Source organism: Eurytemora carolleeae, unplaced genomic scaffold (genome assembly GCF_000591075.1).
Source record: "Eurytemora carolleeae unplaced genomic scaffold, Eaff_2.0 scaffold337, whole genome shotgun sequence".
Classification (NCBI taxonomy): Eukaryota; Metazoa; Arthropoda; class Copepoda; order Calanoida; family Temoridae; genus Eurytemora; species Eurytemora carolleeae.
This window is the reverse complement of record NW_019396236.1, coordinates 263,685-284,131: the sequence shown is the minus strand read 5'-3', so window position 1 is coordinate 284,131 and position 20,447 is coordinate 263,685. Positions and strand designations below refer to the sequence as shown.

At 29.9% G+C, this 20,447-nt stretch overlaps 2 protein-coding genes across 3 annotated transcripts; one reads left to right on the top strand and one right to left on the bottom strand.

Moving 5' to 3' along the window:
• The first annotated feature begins 213 nt into the window (after positions 1–213).
• Positions 214–8,420, top strand: LOC111699013 (uncharacterized). 2 transcript variants are annotated; one of them, XM_023469536.1, is made up of 10 exons: positions 214–338; positions 800–924; positions 2,322–2,368; positions 2,557–2,617; positions 4,106–4,154; positions 5,126–5,180; positions 5,439–5,497; positions 6,037–6,239; positions 7,517–7,647; positions 8,000–8,420. In XM_023469536.1, the coding sequence occupies exons 2-10, from the start codon at positions 813–815 to the stop codon at positions 8,051–8,053; spliced, it is 771 nt and encodes a 256-aa protein (XP_023325304.1). In that variant the 5' UTR covers positions 214–338; positions 800–812; the 3' UTR covers positions 8,054–8,420. The 2 variants fall into 2 exon arrangements, with proteins under 2 accessions (XP_023325304.1, XP_023325303.1); XM_023469535.1 differs by having other exon boundaries at positions 216–338; positions 800–933.
• A 1,223-nt stretch (positions 8,421–9,643) lies between these two features.
• On the bottom strand, positions 9,644–14,420 carry LOC111699011 (teneurin-3). Its single transcript, XM_023469534.1, has 5 exons — positions 14,313–14,420; positions 13,357–13,415; positions 12,011–12,120; positions 11,191–11,322; positions 9,644–9,838 (listed from the first exon to the last, which is right to left on the bottom strand). The coding sequence occupies exons 1-5, from the start codon at positions 14,372–14,374 to the stop codon at positions 9,731–9,733; spliced, it is 471 nt and encodes a 156-aa protein (XP_023325302.1). The 5' UTR covers positions 14,375–14,420; the 3' UTR covers positions 9,644–9,730.
• Between the last annotated feature and the right edge of the window lie 6,027 nt (positions 14,421–20,447).

The window sequence follows — 20,447 nt, the reverse complement described above, 5'->3', positions numbered from 1 at the left end:
GAACGGGGGGGGGGGACAAAAAAAGTATTAAAGGTGTTTAGAAAAAATCTGTTTGAGAGTGATTGTAAGAGTCAAATACAATCTAATAGTGTTTAGATTTTTAATTACTTTCAAATACATTATATATTGACGTGTGGGAAAAGTTGGATGTTTTTTCGTGGATTTTTCCATGTGAGTAGTATCTACCGATCATTTACAGCTTTCCCTAAAGAAGTTCCCAACATTTCTGAATCTTACGTTTAGTATTTTCAGCTAGCTTAGAACATTTTCTCAATTCAGCAGTTTCGCAGCAGTTGTATAGGGCTATAGTGTTATAATCATTTCTCAGTCATAACAAGGAAAGCGAATTTGTTAATGTTAATGTTTACTTGGTTTATTTTTTGGCAAACGACCATTATTTTGAAAAAAAAGAAAAAAATAATTAAAAACGTGATTTCAATAAAACCCCCACTGAAGTTTTATGTCTGATTATCAACGGATACCCATATTTACAGCTATCCACCTTAGTCTGAGAAACATTAAAGAAGAGAAGTTTCGAATGATGGTTTTTCTTTTTTCCTGCAGCATTATTATGCAAGTTACTTAAAAAAAACACAATTAGAAATCATAAATCTCTGATATAAAACAATGCAATCTTCATGATTGTTGTTCAATCTCAGATGACTGTAAGAAAGGTATCATTGAGATTTAGACATTACACTATTTAATCTAATTGTTAAAAGTAGCAGGTGGAAAAAGGTGGGAAAAATGCAGCGAAATCAAAATTTGGTTTTAAAAAATCTTAAAATTTGACTTTCAGTGATCGTGAGTGAATGGAAAATAAAACGTTTTCAACACAAGAATCAGAAAACGTTTTCCCCAACGAAGCAAGGCTGATAGAAAACGAAGGAAAGGAAAGTAGAAACGAAATGAAACGTTACAACGGTGAATCAGGGAAACTTCAAAAATGAATTATTAAAGGGACTGTAAGCGTAAATTTTATTGACCCTCATTGCAGAGTTAAAGATGCCCGATTTACAACAGAATTCGTGAAACCTTAATCTGATAAATAAAACTGACTTAAAAAGTGATCATTCTGCGAACTTCTCCATCGTTTTTCATGAACAAGAAATGCGCAAGTCACCTTTGCAGAGAAACCACCAATTAAAATAAACAGTTTTAAAAAATTGATTTTTAATTCATACTGCAGATCAGACAAGCCTTTTTAGGTGTACCGTTGTAAATCGGGCATTACCGTCTTTGCATAGAAGGTCACTTGAGTTACGCTTACAGTTCCTTTAAGAAGAAATTTAGAATTTGTACATTAATTTCTGTTACGTCATCGAAATTCCCCATCTTGATATTTATATCTATGATATATCTACTCAATATATGATTTAAACTCTATTTCACTTGCACTGGCTGGGGCACTTTAAACTCTGGTTAATTTCATGTACTGGGCCGATTTTTAATCAGCTATAGCAAGCTGTACAGTACAATTACAGACTATATACGGCAACACGAGCTAGTACACCAACTGATCTTCCTACCTAGATGTTTTTATAGCTTAAAAGTACTGGTCTATAAAATGATTTAAATTTCTCCAACTTTTACTGGCTTTAGACCTAAAACCAAGCTTTATTGCCTATTTACTACTTTAATGCCTATTTTATTACTAGGATAAAAAAAAGAAAAATTGCATATGTTAAAAAGTTTTTTTTGCAAATTTCCGAATTGTTGATTTTTATGTTTTTTAAAAGCTTTTGTTGAAATGACCCATTGCATAATCTTTGGTCTTGGTAAAAAGCTTTCTGCAAAAGTGAAAATCTATCATGAATTTTCATAATTTTTTTTGGCAATCATTTTCTATCATTTAACTAGATTTTGGTGGAGAATATTTAGAATTTTTCAAAGGAATTGAGTTTATTTTATCTTTGCCACAAACTTTGATTTTTAAATCATTATATTTTGACAACCCACTTTTGAAGATATTTAGATATTTCAAACTATGAATTCCGTTAGAATATAATCTAAAGGAGCTGAGTCTGCCACAAACTTAGATTTTCTAATCCCTATATCTTTACAAATTAAGTTTATTTTATCTGACAAACTTCATAGTTTGAAATAATTAAGGTCTACGACATTGGGTTTTAAAAGATAAAGAGTGTAGAAAATCAGAGTTTGTGGCAAAGACTCAACTTCTTTGAAACATCAAAGGTTGTTAACATCAGGTTCCAAACCCATTGGGATAAGGAAAACTTTAATTTGTGGAAAAGGGGGGGGGGCCATATGTAGATTTTTGATAAAAAAAATTTAGTTTTTTACGTTTTTGAAAAGTTTAGGAAGCCACAGTTCAGAAGAGGAGTTAGAAGAGATAAATATTAGAAATGTAATTTTTTAAATATTTTTTAAAAAGAATTATTGAAAGAATTATTATTGTTACAAATTTATTTTTTAAACGAAATTTTACAAAACCTTGTAAATTTTAACCTTCCAGTATTATTTTTTAGCTCTAATTCAAATAGAGTAGTAAAAAGATGATAGAGTACAATTTTTTTAATTCATATTTTATAATAGGAGTTTGGGCTAGGCGTGACAGAGAAAAGAAAATGGGGTGATCTTACAGATGCTAGCTCAGGTTTCAACAAATTTAACCCTATTTACCCTAAGCAGGGGGGGGGGGTTTAATTTGACCCCCCCCCCTATCGTTTTTTGAGGTAACTCAAAAAGTATTTGAGCTAGGAAGCTCAAATTTTCTGACTTTTCTAACTAACACATGCCCATCATTTAAGGACAAAAGCTAGGCTTTTATATTTAATGCCTGAGTCCTCAGGCATACTGCCTAAATGCCTTAAAGAAATGTGCACAATGTAAAGTAAATATATAAATGATGAATATCCGACTGTACATTAAACGGTATTATTTACTGAAAATACAGCGGGGGAACGTATCGTTAAGAAATGGCGAGTTTATGAAACTTAACGAACGTCAAAAACCGTTAATTTGGAAATTGTTAGCAAGCCAAAAAAAAACGTTATCAAAAAAAATAACAGTTTGTAAAAATAGCGAACGGATGTGTTTAAAAATAACGGAGTCTTTCGTTAATTTTTCAACTTCAAATTGCATTTAGAAAATAGAGAATAAATTTTACGTTATTCCTAAAATTGCAATCGCTATCGAATTAATAAATAACGGAAATTGCCTTTAACGGATGGACTATTTCATTCTTAGCTAAATTATTTAGTTTCTTAGCTAAGTTATTTTGTTTTCAACGACTGTTTCTAACAATTAACGAATCGGTGAAAAAAGTGTGTAAAGTGCCAAGCTCAACTCCAAACCTCTCACAGCAAAAAATATGTGTTATTTCCACATCATTTGAAAATATATTTCAGTCCGGGTTGACCCTATTTAGTTCTTGAGATTGTTTCTGTCATAAAAATTCAAAAGAAACTCAAGAATTTGATATTTCTCAGTTTTTTTGTATTCATTTATTGTCTTCCAAAATCTTTAAAAATAATAATTTTTGGAGCAAAGATTTTTAAATCTGACAATACTTAAACCTTTTCTATAGTGTGGAGCCTTTATTATCTTGGATAAGTATTAATGAGCAAAAAGTAAGAAAAAGAAAAATATAACATTTTTTAATTCTCATTTGCTAATCCTTATATCTTTACAACATGAAGATGTACACTTCCAATAAATTAAACTTTCCCTATTTAATCTAAGAGAATTTATAGGTTGAAATATAAAAAATTCCCGTCTTCAGGTTGCAAAGATATAAGGATTCAAAACTATAGTCTGAGTCAAGTATTTAGTATCTCAATTCCAAAAGTACATGCAGTAAATGCCTGTAAAGTGTAAAGAGCAAGATTGTTTCAATGATTATGCAATGTCGTAAAATCCGACTGAGTAATCCTTAGTAAATACTCGATCTTTCCTAAAAATAACATATTTACACTGAGAAAAGATTAATTGTTTTAAAAGAAATGAAACTTTTAAAAAGTGTTTCTAAGTAATTTAGAATAGAGCATAAAAATTAGGTGCCCCCCCCCACATCAGAATTGGAGATTAAAGCAACTTGCCAATATCTACAATATTATTTTTTTTGGAATTATTTGATTTCTAGAAAGTGACCTGGATACCCTAGAGTCTCTTAAGCAGGCAGAATACCAAAGGTAAAAAAAGGAAAAATTGAAAAAAGATTTAGATTTTTTTCTTTAAAAATGTGTTTTATGTTTGAAATGGATTTGTTGGATTTTATTTAAACTTTGCATGAATGAACACTGATCACTTGATTCTTCTAGTTTTCAAATTTAGAAAATTAAAAATACACAAATTATTAAATAACTTTCTATATGTTAAACCAGGCTAGGAGAATTTATAGTTTTAAATGCCAAAGGTAGCATTGGGCAATAGCTAGATAAATAGCTAGATTCGTTTTACAGAAATTTAAAATATTTCTATACTTTAAAGGTTTTACGACAATCTTAGAAGGGTGTGAAAGAATTTAAAATTGTATTCTGTAATCTAGAAGTGTGCTTTTACCAAAAACTATCGTTTTAAAAACCCAAAAAACGATTGTTTTAAAACGGTTGTTTTTTACTTACATTTTCTTCTAGCGTAACAAATTTGCATGTTTGATAAAAACAAACTTCTACAAAATATTGTCTTAAAACCTTTTTAAAGTCTAGAATAATTATAAGTTTCTGTTCCCAGTCGTAGGTTGCAACAAGTTAAGAAGAAGTAAGAAGTTGTGGCGAATTAATAGTTTCTTTAAAACTTCAGCAAATTAAACGATTAACTGAATTTTTGCTACGAACTTCAATTTTGTATTCCCGGATCTTTGCAAGTTTCAACCCAATGTTATAGACCTTTCATATTTCAAACTATGAATTCTGTTAGATCAACTTTAAAATATCAAAGGCTGTTCATCGTGTTGAAAAGATATATGATTTTAAAAATCCGAATTTGTGCCACCCAAAACTCTTTTTTTCAAATCTTAAAAATTTTGAAAAGTAGATCGACACATTTAGTTTAGGCGAGCATTTAGTTTTTTGACAATATAAATAAATTAAAAGAAGTTTTGATTTGTTCAGGAGAGGATCCTTTTTTAAAATTTTATTTGATTATTATAATAATCTATTAGATATCTGGCTGAATTTTCATCAAGCACACTATCAGAGGATAATGATAATAATCAGGTCTAGAACAAAATGAATATCTATAATAATAATGATAATAATAATATCTTTAATAATTAAAGATGATAATAATAATGATGATAATATAAATAATAATAATAATATTTATAATAATGATAAAAATGATAATTATGAAGATTATATTAATAATATTCATACTGATAATAATAATAACAATTATAAAAATGTTAAAAAGGGTAATAAGGAAAAAATTATCATTAAAAAAAACTTAAATTCTAAATTAGGTATACTGTACAGGACATTTCTGCGCCTGTACAGTTTTCTACCTCTCCTCCACTAGATGTACATAAACCAAGGTAAATTATTTCTGTACAAAAGCCATTCATGTACATAATTCATCCTTATTTTTCTTAAAAAAAGTATGCATGTAGTCATAAATATACCGGTAGCTTACATTAACTCTTCCCTAAACCCTTGTATTTCTTCGGTCAGTTTACAGCAAATGACTGCAATACACACCTAAAGCTTCCCTGCGTACAGAAATACTAGTCTAAAACTACTTTATAAAGTTGAGTTTAAAAGTCGAGAAAAAGCACGTCCAAAGTGGTATAAAATCTCAGTTTAAAGTCAAGTTCTGGAACGACTATTTACGACCTAAACTCAACTTAAAAAGTCGACTTAAACTCGACTTAAAAAGTCAACTTAAACTGACTTAAAAATCAACTTAAACTTTATTCGACTTAAATCAACTTTAAAAGTTTAGTTTTTGCCATGTTAAAAAATCTTGTCCATAAGTGGTATAAAAACCGCTATGATTTTTTCTTTTTTCATTTGGATTGCATGAGAAGCGGTCTGCAGTTCTTGGCATTATTTTGATTTTTGATTTTGATTTTAGACAATGTGACTCCCCAGTTGTGCCGATAGCAGGATTGGATTTCAGCAACAGGCATAGACTGACCGATAACCAGCATCAGCACCAATTGACCAATAATCAGCATCCGCTACAGTTGACTAATAATCAGCAAGCTATCCATGCTTCTAATGGCGTTCAGCTCTCTTCAGCTCTTAGAAGAATTACAGGGGTTAATGAAGCTAAAGGTAAATATATTTATAAAGATTTTACAGTATATAATTGTTTGTAAGATTAGAAATACATTTAGATGAGAATTTTCTCAGATAAAGATTATTACTTTATTGTGAACATCTAAATGCAAGCAAAGAGCCATAGCTACTGCTATGGTTCATTGTAAACACTATAGTTGAGCTGATTTTAGTGTCTCAATGAAACCTGTCTGCAATCTTTCAGGGTCACTTTTATTTTGTAACTTTCTATACGAAGAGGGTGCTCAACATTCCTTTTCCCATTAGTCCATTAGTAAGGAGAAGCTAGGTCAATTTTGACCGGGTGAGGTTTTTTTTAAGTGCCTTTATTCTTAAACTAAATGTCGTCCTGTCTTTTCCTGCGCTTTCCTGTTTATAAAACATATTTTATATTTGACGTAACTTTAACATTGGGGTTTTATTTTAAATTTTCAATTTAAAAAAACCCCAAAAAACAAGATTTTGAATTCGGAAGAATACCCTAAAATTTAGTGTTGAATCTATAAAAATATCAATTTTTGCTAGAAAAAATTTAAAGATATGTTTGGAAACTTCTTTTAAAGATTTAAATAACTAAAACATGAAAAGTAAAGTTTTGAAGATAATTAAATAATTATGAATTACCAAAGTTTTTTAGATTTTCATGTTTTACAGGTACAGGTACAGGTACCCTGTACAAAATTTTTTTAAAAATTTAATTTAATATTGTTTTTTTCATGAGTACAATCAAGTTTTGTTATGACAAGATCCTTCTAAAACAACTTCTCTAATAGTTATGGTCTCGTCACTAAGGGGTCAAAGGTTGTCCATACATAATTAGGAACGTCAGGGCGCAACATTGGCAAAATGGCACTGCAATATTTTTGAAAAGTTTATCCAAAGACTAATTAAAATAACAGATAGGACACTAGATGTCGTCTTTTAAACTCCTTCACAATAATCATGAGGCCGAAGCCCATGGAGGGGTTTCCGCAGTCAGCTCTCACTGTCTTGTAATTCTACGCCGACTGTGCGAAACTCCTCTGGGCTCCTTTCTCAGGGTTATTGTGAACACGTTTCATCAAAATCTTGAAAAGATGACATCTAGTGTCCTATCTATTATTTTATTTAATCTATGGGTTTATGAAAAAAAATAGTTTTCTACAAAATAAAAAAAAAATATAAATTGTGTATTGTTTTATATAGGGAGTATTTTTCAACATGCAGTGAAGTAATTAATTGTTTATCTAACTAAAATCAAAGAATACATAAAACAATTTTTGAAATTTTTTTAGAAGATAACCTTGTAAAATTGGAGGAAACACTAAATTCAACAACGGAAAGAAAAATTATCTCTCCCAGGAAAAAATCTCGAAAAGTTCACCTTTTGTCCAGGCCTTGTCTGGACTTTGAAAAAATGCAAAAGGTAGAGTTTGATTTTTGTTCAAAATTTGACATTATTTAGTTTTGGGCAACTTCAGGGAAAATTAAATGCTATCATTTGGTTTTAGTTTTATTGTTTACTTCTCCAGAAAATATTGAAACTAATGAAGATTGGCTGAAGACGCTAATATTCATTTGTGTAAAATAATAATTTTTGTGAAATTATCAAGTGTTTATGAATCTGGGTTATTTTTTATATAAATAGCTTGTTTGTTCTTTCTTAAATTAAAAATAAATCTTTTAAGCTACCATTTGCCAAAAAATATTTCATCAAACATCTTGAATCTAACTATAAGTTTAAATAATATCGATAAAAATAATAAAAATCATTTTAGATGCAAACTGTGACCACATGGCAGAGTGGCGAGTTGACCCTGTTCTGCTGGTAACTCAACAGCTGATTAGTTTTTTTTTAAATTTTTAGTCAAGATTTTGGTTCCCGTAATTATTTTAAATAATTTCTGCTACTCAAGGAAGAGCATTACACTAAACTACAATCATTTATGCGTATGAAAAAAGTCTACTTTTGCGTAACTGCATAAAAATGTTTGTTCAAAAGTTCACTTACATACAGGAAACCCTAGATGTAGTAGCATCTTTCAGCTACAACCCTTCATTTTACTTCTAAAATTTGAATGTAAGGAAAAACTTTCATAACACTGTTTGAGCTCCTTTTGTACAATTTCTCTTTTTATATTAAGAGAAAAGACAAAGACAGTGTTTTTTTTTTTAAAGAAACTGAATTATTTTTAAGTAGGTATCTAACTTAGACAAAACAAAAATAGTAATTTCTAACCCTTTTTGATTAATTTACCTATTATTTATTGATTATTTGATGTATCTACTTTTTGATTCAAAAATATTTATTGTATTTATTTATTGTTAATCATTATTAATTTTTCAGATTGATCTGAAATAAACATTAAACAAATTAAATTTTTATCTTTAGTTCAGTCATATAATTTTTGGGCAGTCATTTAGTCAATTCTGTTGTCTTGTTCATCTTTTTGTGGATATTAATTTTCCTGAATTATCTCATTTAGGGTATTAAATTTTCAATTGTTACCATTGCTTTTTCATCAACGTGTATTTGTATCTAATGAATAATTTGCATAGCATAATTATATAATTTACCTTGTAAAAAGTAGACATTTAAATGTTTTATTACACATGTTAAATATAGATTCTATATTTTCATTAAGAGGACTGAATTCTGCAAGCTCATTGCTCACTCAACACCCACCACTGGTCTAAAAAGTTTCATTTATCCCAAAAATCCTGTACCAGAAAAGGACAATTAAAGAGCATCCTGCATTAACACTGAGAAAATCAATATCATTAGGATGTTTTCAATAAGAGCTTAAATATGGAAAACTTATTCCTTCTTCATTTAAGTAATCCTCATCCGGCTGAACAACTGGAGCTACTCCACAAGCTTCTTCAGAAATTTGATTGCAGTTGGCAGGTTTTCTGTCTCTCAAACTTGGATCTTCTGTATTTAGGGCAAAGTTAAAGGAATCAATCAAAGGATCAAATAATCTAGGTTTGAAACATCAAGGGTTTACTCCATCAGTGGCCGAATTTAAAGAATTTGAGCGGCGGTTTAAGTTTAAGCCGCGGTTTAAATATGGTTGGTTCCACTTAAAATTGTATCAAATGTTTCAAGATTTAAGCCGGCGTTCAATTTAAACCGGGTTTTGGCGGATTTAAACCGCGACTCAAATTCTTTAAAATCCATCTCAGGTTGCAAAGATACATGGATTAGAAAATTTGAGTTTGTGGCAAAGACTAAAATCTTTTCTTTTATTTCTTGAAGATTCTTTAATCGCACAGATGATGTAAAGCGATAATTGCAATAAAGAGTACATCAAATAAGTGTAAAATTAACTTTATTTTAGTTTCTACAAATACGCACAGGGATTTTTCTAATAAGTAAAACTTAGATCTGCTAAATTATTGAATGAAAAGTGTTTCAAATGTTTAAATCAAATTGCATATTATTTATTAAAATTTTAAATTAAATGAATAAACAAGTTTTTTTCATTTTTAAATTCAGCATTTGTAGTCTAGTTCATCCTCTGCATAAGAACCTCCAATGCAGAACCTGCTTCAGCTTCTGAAGATTTGCACTCGCAGGACCAACCAAGGCAAACTCCGGTAGCGCTTCCATTAGCCTAGAACAATTAATCTTCTTTAGAGAGATTTCTGACAAAAAAGAGTATAGCTAACTCGTGGGTAGGGTTTCCAATGCAAGTATTTTACTTGCACACAATTGCGGGCTCATTGTTAAGGGCTGTGCAAAGTTACGGTAACGGAATGGAGGTTTTCGAAAATTAACTGAAGTGTATGTTAACCAACGGCAAAAACTGTTAATTTTAAAAAAAATAACAGAAGGGTTTAGCCGTTTTTGAAAAAAAAGATTAGCTGGTAAAAAAATCGCAATTAACTGGTAAAAAAAGAATTTCCGTGTTTTGAAGGTTTTAAATGTCGTCTTATGTGGTAGACGGTTAACGGCTGGGCCATCAACAACTTCTTAACCGTTAATCACTGCGCCCCTAACGATTTCTTAATAGCTAACAACTTTTTGGCTGTTATAACAATTTATTTAACTGCTTAATAAATTTGTTAAATTTTGTCTATTGTAGTAGACCATTAACGGCTGCGTCATTAATGGTTTCTTAACCGCTAACAATTTCTTAACTGCTAACAAATGTGCCGTAAACATTTATTTAACCGTTAACAAACATTGTTTTCGCCACTTCACACTTTAACGACTTCATAAAAGGCTAACAATTTATTTAACTGTTAAACAAATTGTTTTCAGTGATTTGCGCCGTTACGATTTCTTAAACCGTTAATGACTGGCGCTGTTAACGGTTGTTGAAAATTTTCCGTCAATACTGCTAATAAAATTTAAAACGTTGACTAGCAGTAATTTAAAAAAACGGTAAATGCATTTAATGAACGTAAGTGCTGTTCATACTTTTTTTTACTTTCTTTACTTTTTTAACGGTTGGAACTGCTAACAGAACTGCTAGAAAAAGTTGGAACGTGTCCAGCCCTACAGTTGCGTGCAATTTCGCGCAACAGAATTCCGATTGGAAACCCTACTCTTGGAATGTTTATTATCTCGTTCAGAAAGAGAGTGTACTAATTTAGCAATTTACATCTAGAAATTGTTAACACTTCTAAATTATTCAGAAACAAATAAAACTTCTTTAGAAATATTTCTGGTCAAAAGAGGGTATAGTGTGGCGGCTATGAAAGTCGTCTTTCCTAGGAAGAACCTTTCGCGGCAGGGAGAAGAATAGAGGAGTTTCTAGAAGCCACGTCATATATATATATTTTCTACTTTGTAACTTTATATTTAAAAATATAGTTAGTCGTTATCTAAATCCTCGTCTTATTGCTATCCGCCAAAATAGTTTATTAATTCATTTTTATCCCTTAATATCTATGTCAATTGTCCACATACTCTTCTTTAGAGCAATAATGGCTACAACAAAAAACAACCAATTCCTTTTACCTGACAATGAGTTCTGCAAGTGGACTCCGCTGCACAGAGAAGGAACTCACTGGGAGTGAGATAGGTATTAGAGCAGGAACAGTTGTTATCCTTACAGGTTCCATTGCTACGACCCATGGCGTGACAAGTTCCCTTGAATATTAAATGTATTTATACTATGGTTTCAACGGACTGTTGCAAAAAATTTGTGCAAAACTGTACATTCTTTGCACTTCTTGTATTTTTTTCGCACAAAACTGCAGAATTCCACAAACTACAATTTTTTAATCACATAATCTTTGCAACCCGATGTTGTAGATCTTTGATATTTCTACCTAAGACTAATGCTAGATTAAATAGTTTAATTTTGAAATTTCAAAGGTATCCATCAGCAGACTGCCAAGATAAAGAGGTTTGAAAATCTGAGTTTGTGGCAAAACAACAAGAAAGTCTTTAAAAATATATCAATTTTAACAATAACAAATATGGAAAACCTTACTAAAATTTATTAATTTAAAGAATTAGATCTAATATAAACAATATTTCACAGTTATCTGGTAACCACTAAAGATGTGCATTATTTTTTGAGCAAACAAAATTTTTGAGAAAGAAAAAACTTTTTCGTGAAAAATTTTAGCTAACACATGTTTGAAAAAAATATTGTTTTTTTTACTAAACGAACAATTTTATTGAACAATTTTTACTGATTGTTCAGTGAGAAAACGAACAAAATAGAAGGAAAATGAATTTTCGTTTTGAGAACTAACAAAAATTGAACAAAATGGATCGAAGGGTAAATGAACAAATGAAAAAAATCAACATTTTAAATGTTTATACTTACTTCGCAGAAAGAATCTCCAAGAAGACATCTGGAGGGAAGAAGTCTCTTGAAGCTGTTTAAACTGATACTTTTCTCAGAGCAATGACAATCCCAGTTAGCATCACACACACCTTGGTTAAGAACTAATTTTAAGGGACTGTAAGCATAATTTGAAATTTAAGGGACTGTAAGCATAATTTGAATTTTAAGGGACTGTAAGCATAATTTTAAGGGACTGTAAGCATAATTTGAATTTTAAGGGACTGTAAGCATAATTTTAAGGAACTGTAAGCATAATTTGAATTTTAAGGGACTGTAAGCATAATTTGAATTTTAAGGGACTGTAAGCATAATTTTAAGGGACTGTAAGCATAATTTTTTAAGGGACTGTAAGCATAATTTTAAGGGACTGTAAGCATAATTTGAATTTTAAGGGACTGTAAGCATAATTTGAGTTGACCCTCCATGCTAAGATAGCAATTACTATTTACTACAGTACCCTTGTAACCTTTTTCCGATCAAAAATCTGAAAAATACCGTCGTTTTACTGACTCATAAAGTGTCATTTCTGTAAATTTTCCCATTGTTTCTTATTAGCAAGAAATGCACAAAGCACAATTTTGCAGAGAAACCAAAAATGAAAATAAATAGTTCAAACAAATTCATTATGCCTGATCAGACAAAGCTTTATGTAGCATTGTCATCCTTTCATAGAGGGTCACTTTAAATTACGCTTACGTTTAGCTCTTTACAACTTTCCCATAAAATCAATTTTTAAGAATAGTTTACCCCAGTCGTTATAAGCTCAGGCCAAAAACTCCAAAAATACATATTTATTTACCAAAACTTGGTAAATACATATTTATTTACCAAAACTTGGTAAATTTTTAAGATTATGATCTCTTAGATTTCTTAATTTACCGAATTGCCTGATTTTATTACATCCTGGTAAATTTAACTTAATAGTTGTATATATCCTAATGTGTAATTGTACTTCATAATTGTGTGTACTCAGACTGTTGTAACTAGAAAACAATGAAATGATTGGCTTCAAGGTTATAAGGCAAGGAGAGTTAATTGCTGTTGCGTATTCTCTGCGTACATATTGAAACCATGGTTCTCTCTGAGCGGTGTTTGTAAACAAAAATAGATGCATCAGTGTCCTGCTAGTATCCGAGGAGGATAAAAGCAATAGACAGTACACTGCAGTACTAAAAATGTGTACACCTCTGAAATAACTATCTTTATATGTTAGTTTTAATGAATTATTATATAGTAAAGAAGAAAGACGAAAAATAGTCCACTGTTTTCTAGCAACTACTGTAGGAAATTTAGTCCACTGTTTTCTAGGAACTACTGTATGAAACCTGATGTCTGTCCTAGAAAAACACACCCAGTTGTACAGGCCCAGTTCCCAAAAGTACATCTAAAAAAATAAAATACGTTCCAAAAGATTTCTAATTGAGAGGGGAGAAACGAATGTTGAAGCATTTTGAGAAAACAAATTTTATTTAAAAATTTGAAACACAAGATTTGAACCTAAGGGGGTTGGTAGCGGTAGGTAGATTTGCGACCTACCTAAAATTCATAAAATTTAGCAACTGAACGCATAAACTATAAATACACTATCTTTTATCTTTTATTTGTTATCTTTTATCTTTTATCTTATATCTTTTATCTTTTATTTGTTATCTTTTATCTTTTATCTTATATCTTTTATCTTTTATTTGTTATCTTTTATCTTTTATCTTTTATCTTATATCTTTTATCTTTTATCTTTTATCTTTTATCTTTTATCTTTTATCTTTTATCTTTTATCTGGTTTTGCAGATTCTGATTATAACTTTTCCAACAGTGATAACCAGAAAACTCTGAAATAGGAAGACGACTTTTAGAATCAACTTATACGTTAAAAACTCCAATGGGCATAATACACAGCAATTGAGCAGTGTAAACAGACCCATTTATTTAAATTAGTAATTTAAAAAGTGTCTAGTAAACTATTTTCTTTGTAACAACATCAAGTATTTATGTTATGCCTTCTTCCTATCCCATTGTTTTCTGGTTATCACTGTATAAAAAAACACTTTCATTCTAGCACAATGATTTTGTTTGATACTCATAAGTGTATTTAATATACATCTATATTATAAAGTTCTTCGCTAACATATTTATATGATAGCTATAGTTGGATAAACGGATGGACCAAATTGGCTGACATTTTTTGAGGAAAACCGTGGGTACCCGGGGGGTCACATAAGCCAGTAATATATAAAAATTAAATAATATTTTGCAGAAGACGACATTTCTTATTTGAGTTTACCTGAACCCTGCAGAGCACAGTGGAACTAATGCAGCAACTAATATTAAACTTTTAAACATCATATTTCTCTAGGTTAATATTTTTCAAATATTTAGAAAACTTCAATCTAGTATACAATCTGATATTCAATCTGGTATACAATCTGGTATACAATCTGGTATACAATCTGGTATACAATCTGGTATACAATCTGGTATACACTATACACGAAATGTGTCAACGATGATATGATGTACTCCACTTTCGCTTTTATTTGTTTTTGACCTATTTGCAGGGTTTTCACGAAATGACTTTATTTTCGCGCAAATTTTTTTTTTTGCGAACTTTTGTGCAATTTTTTGTATGAAACGCAATAATTTTTTGAGCGGTTTTGCGCAATTTGCGAAAAGTTCGAAATATTTTTTTACAAATTTTTGCAAATGAAACGAAAAGAATTTTGGCATTTTTTGCACAATTTGCGCAAAACCGTAAGTATTACGCAAAACGTAACTTTTTAAGCTAATTGACGAAAATTGAAATTTTGAGCATAGAATTTAAAAACTGAAGATTTTAATAAATTAATCAAATAGAAATTGTATATTAAGTTATTTAGTTGATATTCATAAAACTAAAAAATGCCACAGATTTTTTTTTGATTTCGTTGATGGAAGAAATCAAATTTATGAAATATTAAAGTATAAATATTCTTCAGTCTTCCTAAAATGAGGGTTCAATTATATTTAATTATAAGAAGCACTAAAAATTGGAGATGAGAAATTGTTCCCTCTACAGATATTAGATACAAAAGATCTACTTGACTGGATATACGTGAGCACAGATGCATAAAACACTACTCAGTGACAACTTAACATATCATACAGTGATAACCAGAAAAAAAGAAATTTGAAGACGACGATATAATAATAAAATGTTTTTGCTGGTGTTACATAGCAAATAGTTTTACTAGACACTTATTAAATCACTAATTTAGTGAGATGGGTCTGTTTAGTGTTTACACTACACAATTGCTGTTTCTCATACTCATTGGTTTTTTAAAAGTTATAACTTGATTAAGTCGTCTTCCTATTTTAAAGTTTAGTGGTTATCACTGTATTAGGTTGTTATTGTAATTATAATGCTTATTAAAATTATAAGTTTGTGGAACTTTGTTGCTGAACACAAAATATGTTAGAACTGAGCATAAATAAATATACTGGGAAAAACTAGTAAAATCTAATAAACTCTATCTTTCCATATATATCTATCTATCAATCTATTTATCTATTTATCTATCTGTTTATCTATCTATCTATCTATCTATGTATTTTTAGCTTTAACCCCAACATGTGTGGTGGGGTGCGGGAGCATATGGGAATCCAAGAGAATTCCCAGAGACAGCTAGAGATGGGAATAACTATTTATCAAGTTTTAAATATCAAGTTTGTATATTAAGTCCGTAGGCAAAATTTTAAATGACCCTGAGTAAAAGGTCAATTCACAGTGTTACTGTTACCAGACCTACTAGCTCTTTGTCTGATCAATAATTTTGAAAATGTATAAATAGTCCTGCTGCATATAAATCAAATCCGCAAGTCTAAGTCAAAGGAATTTAGTTGTTGCCACAAACTCTGATTTTGTTAATTCCTATATATTTGCAACCTGTAGTGTAAACCACATTGATATTTCAAATTTATATTATTTTTGATCTAACAGAATACATAGTTTGAAAAATCTAAGGTCTATACAACAAGATTGCAAAACCAAGTTTGTGGCAAAATCTCATCTCCTTTATTGAGAATGACGAATGTGAAACGACCGTTTTTTTGTTCAGAAAAATATTTAATTAAAGAATAAACCGTTTATCAAGAAACAATGCAAAACTAGCGAACATCAAAAAAATAGTATTTAACAGATAAAATCTATGCTCATAATGAAATAAGTCGACACTCGACAGTGTTTTGTGTACAACAAATCCCACAAAGCACAAAATTTAGAGGTTTATGTCAAATTAAAATGTTAAATGTACTTTCTGGGGTTGGTTTATGGATTTTAACAAATCTGAACTATAAAACAGAAGTTCGCGCAAACAGGAAAAAATTGGAAACCCAGTTAAACTTCTATGCTTTGCTTGTCTGTCTGTTTATTTGTAACCGATAAACGTCAAAATTGCTGAACTGATCGGGCTCATTCTTAAAATCCTCAAAAAGATATTATTAAATCCGCGAACTTTTTGTTCTTGTTTTCTATGATTTACACAAAGAGAAAATCCTAAATATTATTTAAAAATTTGAGTTTTTGTCCCAAATTTAAATTTTCTAATCCTTTTAATCTTTGCATGCAACAGTGTATTTCAAACTTTTATTATTTTATTATTTAATGCTACATAATTCATAGTTTGAAATATCTTAGGTCTACAACATTGGTAGGCAACGATATAGGGATTATAAAATCATAATTTGTGGTAAAGACTAAATGTATTTAATTTAGAAATATATTGTAAAACACGCATATTACAATTAAAATAGAAATGTAGCTTTGCCCAGCTCTATTGAAACCAGTAATTGTGAGGGATGTTGCTTTAAAATAATTTATACAAAATTAAATAAAAAATCAACAAACGAATTCCCAATATAAAAGTAGATCAAACAAGTTATGTCCATTTTATATCTCACTTATGATATTTTTTGTACATTTTTAAAATTTTGATTGTTGATTTTAGATAAAATTGAAAAAAACGACCTAATAATCTGCATTTTTTATAATCGTTAATTACTGAATTAGTTTGGATTTTTAAATGTTTTTTTCTTCTAAAAATGCTACTTATATTGTATAATTTTTTCCTTGTGCAAAAAGGATTTGACATTTATAATAGTTTCACCCTTACTGTACTGTACTTTACTGTACTGTACTGTACTGTACTGTACTGTACTGTACTGTACTGTACTGTACTGTACTGTACTGTACTGTACTGTACTGTAATGAGAAAAAATTAATGTTTTTAATTTGTAATATGTATTCGAATAAATTGCTCTCTCTAATATTTTAGTGTAAAATGAAAACTAGAGGAGCTACAATATCACAAAGATGTCCCAGTGATGTCGCCTTCTCCTTCTGTCTAGTTTCCAGTTATTACATTGTTACATATAATATTGTATAAATAATAAATCATGGTTAAGATGAATGTCCTGTCCCATGAAATATCTGTTAAATATAAATATAAAAGATAGTTTCCATCTAGCATGAAATTATCCTATCAAATCTAATAATTTCATGTTCAATTCTGACTTATTATAAAAACTCAATAAAGGAGCTGAAGGGGTAGGATATATTCCCTTGAATATATAATATTAATTTACAAAGCGCCATAGACAATGCACAATGGTACCCTTTGAACCATTGTTTGTATTGCACAAATAACAGAAAATCTTTAAAGTAAGAATGAACATCAAAATGACAAATTATTTTTTTGCATCAGCACAAACTTAAACAGTAGCCAATTAGAAGCAAATTTCCTTAACAATTCAAAACTCATTCAGTTAAAGATTAAAAAAACAAAAACAAAGACCAAAATAGAAAGACAATTTTTTAGTTATGTTTGAACATGTTAAGTATGGGTTTCAAAAGATACGTCTCTAACCATTAAATACGTGTTCATTTGTCTGTAATTCGAAATTTCAAAAATTACTTGATAACACCCCGACAAATTTTTTCTTCATAGAGCAGGTTATTTGTTTATTAGTTAAAACATGTATAAGTCATGTTCTGTAATTGATTTTTTTTATTTAAACTTTAGGCTTATAAAATAAAAATAGCTGTTGCATTGCCTAATACCTATTTCATATCCAAGCCATACATCATCCAATTCATGATTCCTCCCCTCCCTCTCTAGCTTTCTTTCTATAGCATGGGCTCTTACTCTCGACCCATCCCCCCNCCCCCCCCCCACTTTTCTCTATATAAGGTATAATTGTCTAGTTCTATACTCAATTCTTATCAAAACGATCTAAGCGATATGTGAATTAAAACTCAGGCAAACAAGTACAAAAAAGGAACATATTGCTCCATTTCTTTGGCGAAAGAAATATCAAAGACGACATTTTCCCGAAGTTTTTTGTTTTTGCTGTATTTTTAATATTCCTATAAGATCAAAATGTATGGTATTTTACTGCAAAACTTGGTAGAGTACATTAGGAAAACTTAACATCAAAAATTTACATTATCTGAAACTTTTTTCTAACTAAAAACTGTATATCTATCAAATTAAAGGGAGTGTTCACGAAAAATGAATGGGGGTATAGGTTTACGGCGAAAAATAAGCGATTTTGATCGCTACTAATCTTAATTCTATCCGCTGCATCTGAGAAAATTGTTAAAAACGACTCACACCGAAGAACCTAGCGTCCATACAAATTTGGAAAGATGCAACATTCACCTCGGATCGTAAACAAATCAATTTAATTCCAAATAAATCATTCAGATATTACAAACAGTAATCATCAATTATTTTTTGACGCATTCGTATATAGTTAATATTTCATAATATTTTTGATTTTGATTTTTAAAATCATTTTCGCTGGCGCTGGATTTTCGAACATTCCTGGTAAATATGAAAATGTCGTCTTCATTATCAAAAATCCTCGAAACAGGTATAAATGTTTTCAAAAGTAACTTTCAGATCATGAAAAATTCAAAATATTATGAAATATCATTTATTTACGAATGCATCGAAAAATAATCGATGACTATTGTTTGTAATATCCTTATAGACGCAACAGATAGAAGTAATATAGTAGCAATCAAAAGCGCTTATTTTTCGCGGCAAGCCTATACCCCCTTATAATTTTCGTAAACACTCCCTTTAATGAATATGAAGATTATAAATGAAGTGTACAGCGTTGCCCAGGTTACTCAAAAGTCATAGTTACTCCCTCTGTTTACCAGCGCTTGGTCTTGAATTAAAATTTGAGGCAAATCGGTCATGGGGTTCCTGAATTATGATCGGATATACAAACTATCAAACAAACAGAAATATCTACTTTATATGTATAGATGTACGGTACACTGGAAAAAAATTAGTGTTCATTAAAGGGAGTGACCGGCTTTGTAAGGTAGTTGAACTGAGTATGCAGTGTTGTGGAAAGCTTCTTTCGGATTCATTTGAGACATATTAAACTTTTTAAAGATCTGTAAATCCTGAGTTTAAGCGCAAATTCGATGTTCAAAACTCCTACTTTGGGGGTGGATATGTTTCCAGAATTAGTTTTTTTTGATTATTGAATATCGACGACATAAAATGTAAAAAGTTCTACAATTAACTACGGACGTCATGTAAAGGAACATGTTGAACAAATAAAGATTAATCTTATCATCGAAAATAAGTAATCTTGTTCAATTATTAGTTTCTATTATCTCATTATTCTGGTTTCTCATTATTCACAAAGATTTTCGCAGACTTTCTAGAAATATTATTGAAAAGACGACATTTGAAAAATTTAAAGAAATCTGCGAATAAATTCAAAGAAAATTAGAAATGCAATAAAATAATGAAAACGAAATAATCGATTCTAGCAATGATTTATTGACAAATTTCTTTTGTGAAATATGTTCCTAACCATCTAATTAGATAACTGTATAAGTTTTACTTTATTCTTTGTTGTCGTTATTTAATAATTAAAAAAACTAATTCTGAAAACGTATCCACCCCCAAAGTAGGAGTTTTGAACGTCGAATTTGTGCTCAAACTCAGGATTTACAGATCTTTAAAAAGTTTTATATGTCTCAAATGAATCTGAAAGAAGTTTTTCACAACACTGCATACTCAGTTCTACTACCTTACATAGCCGGTCACTCCCTTTATGGGGGAGGGCGCAAATAAAAAAAACTTTGTTTTTATTTTCAAATCACACATTTCTTTGTTCATAGATTTCAATTGACATTTTAGAAAGTCAATAATGTTAATTCAAAATACTTTTTCAAAATCTATAATAGTGACCCTCCATTTAGAGATTTCCGATTCACAATGGTACCCTTTAAACTTTTGTCTGGAAAGATTTGATTGTTTTAAAAATGTTGAATTTTAACAATTTCCAACATTGTCTCTAATATATGCGTATACAGAGAAGCCACAGTTTAAAATGATTAATGTAGTACTTATTC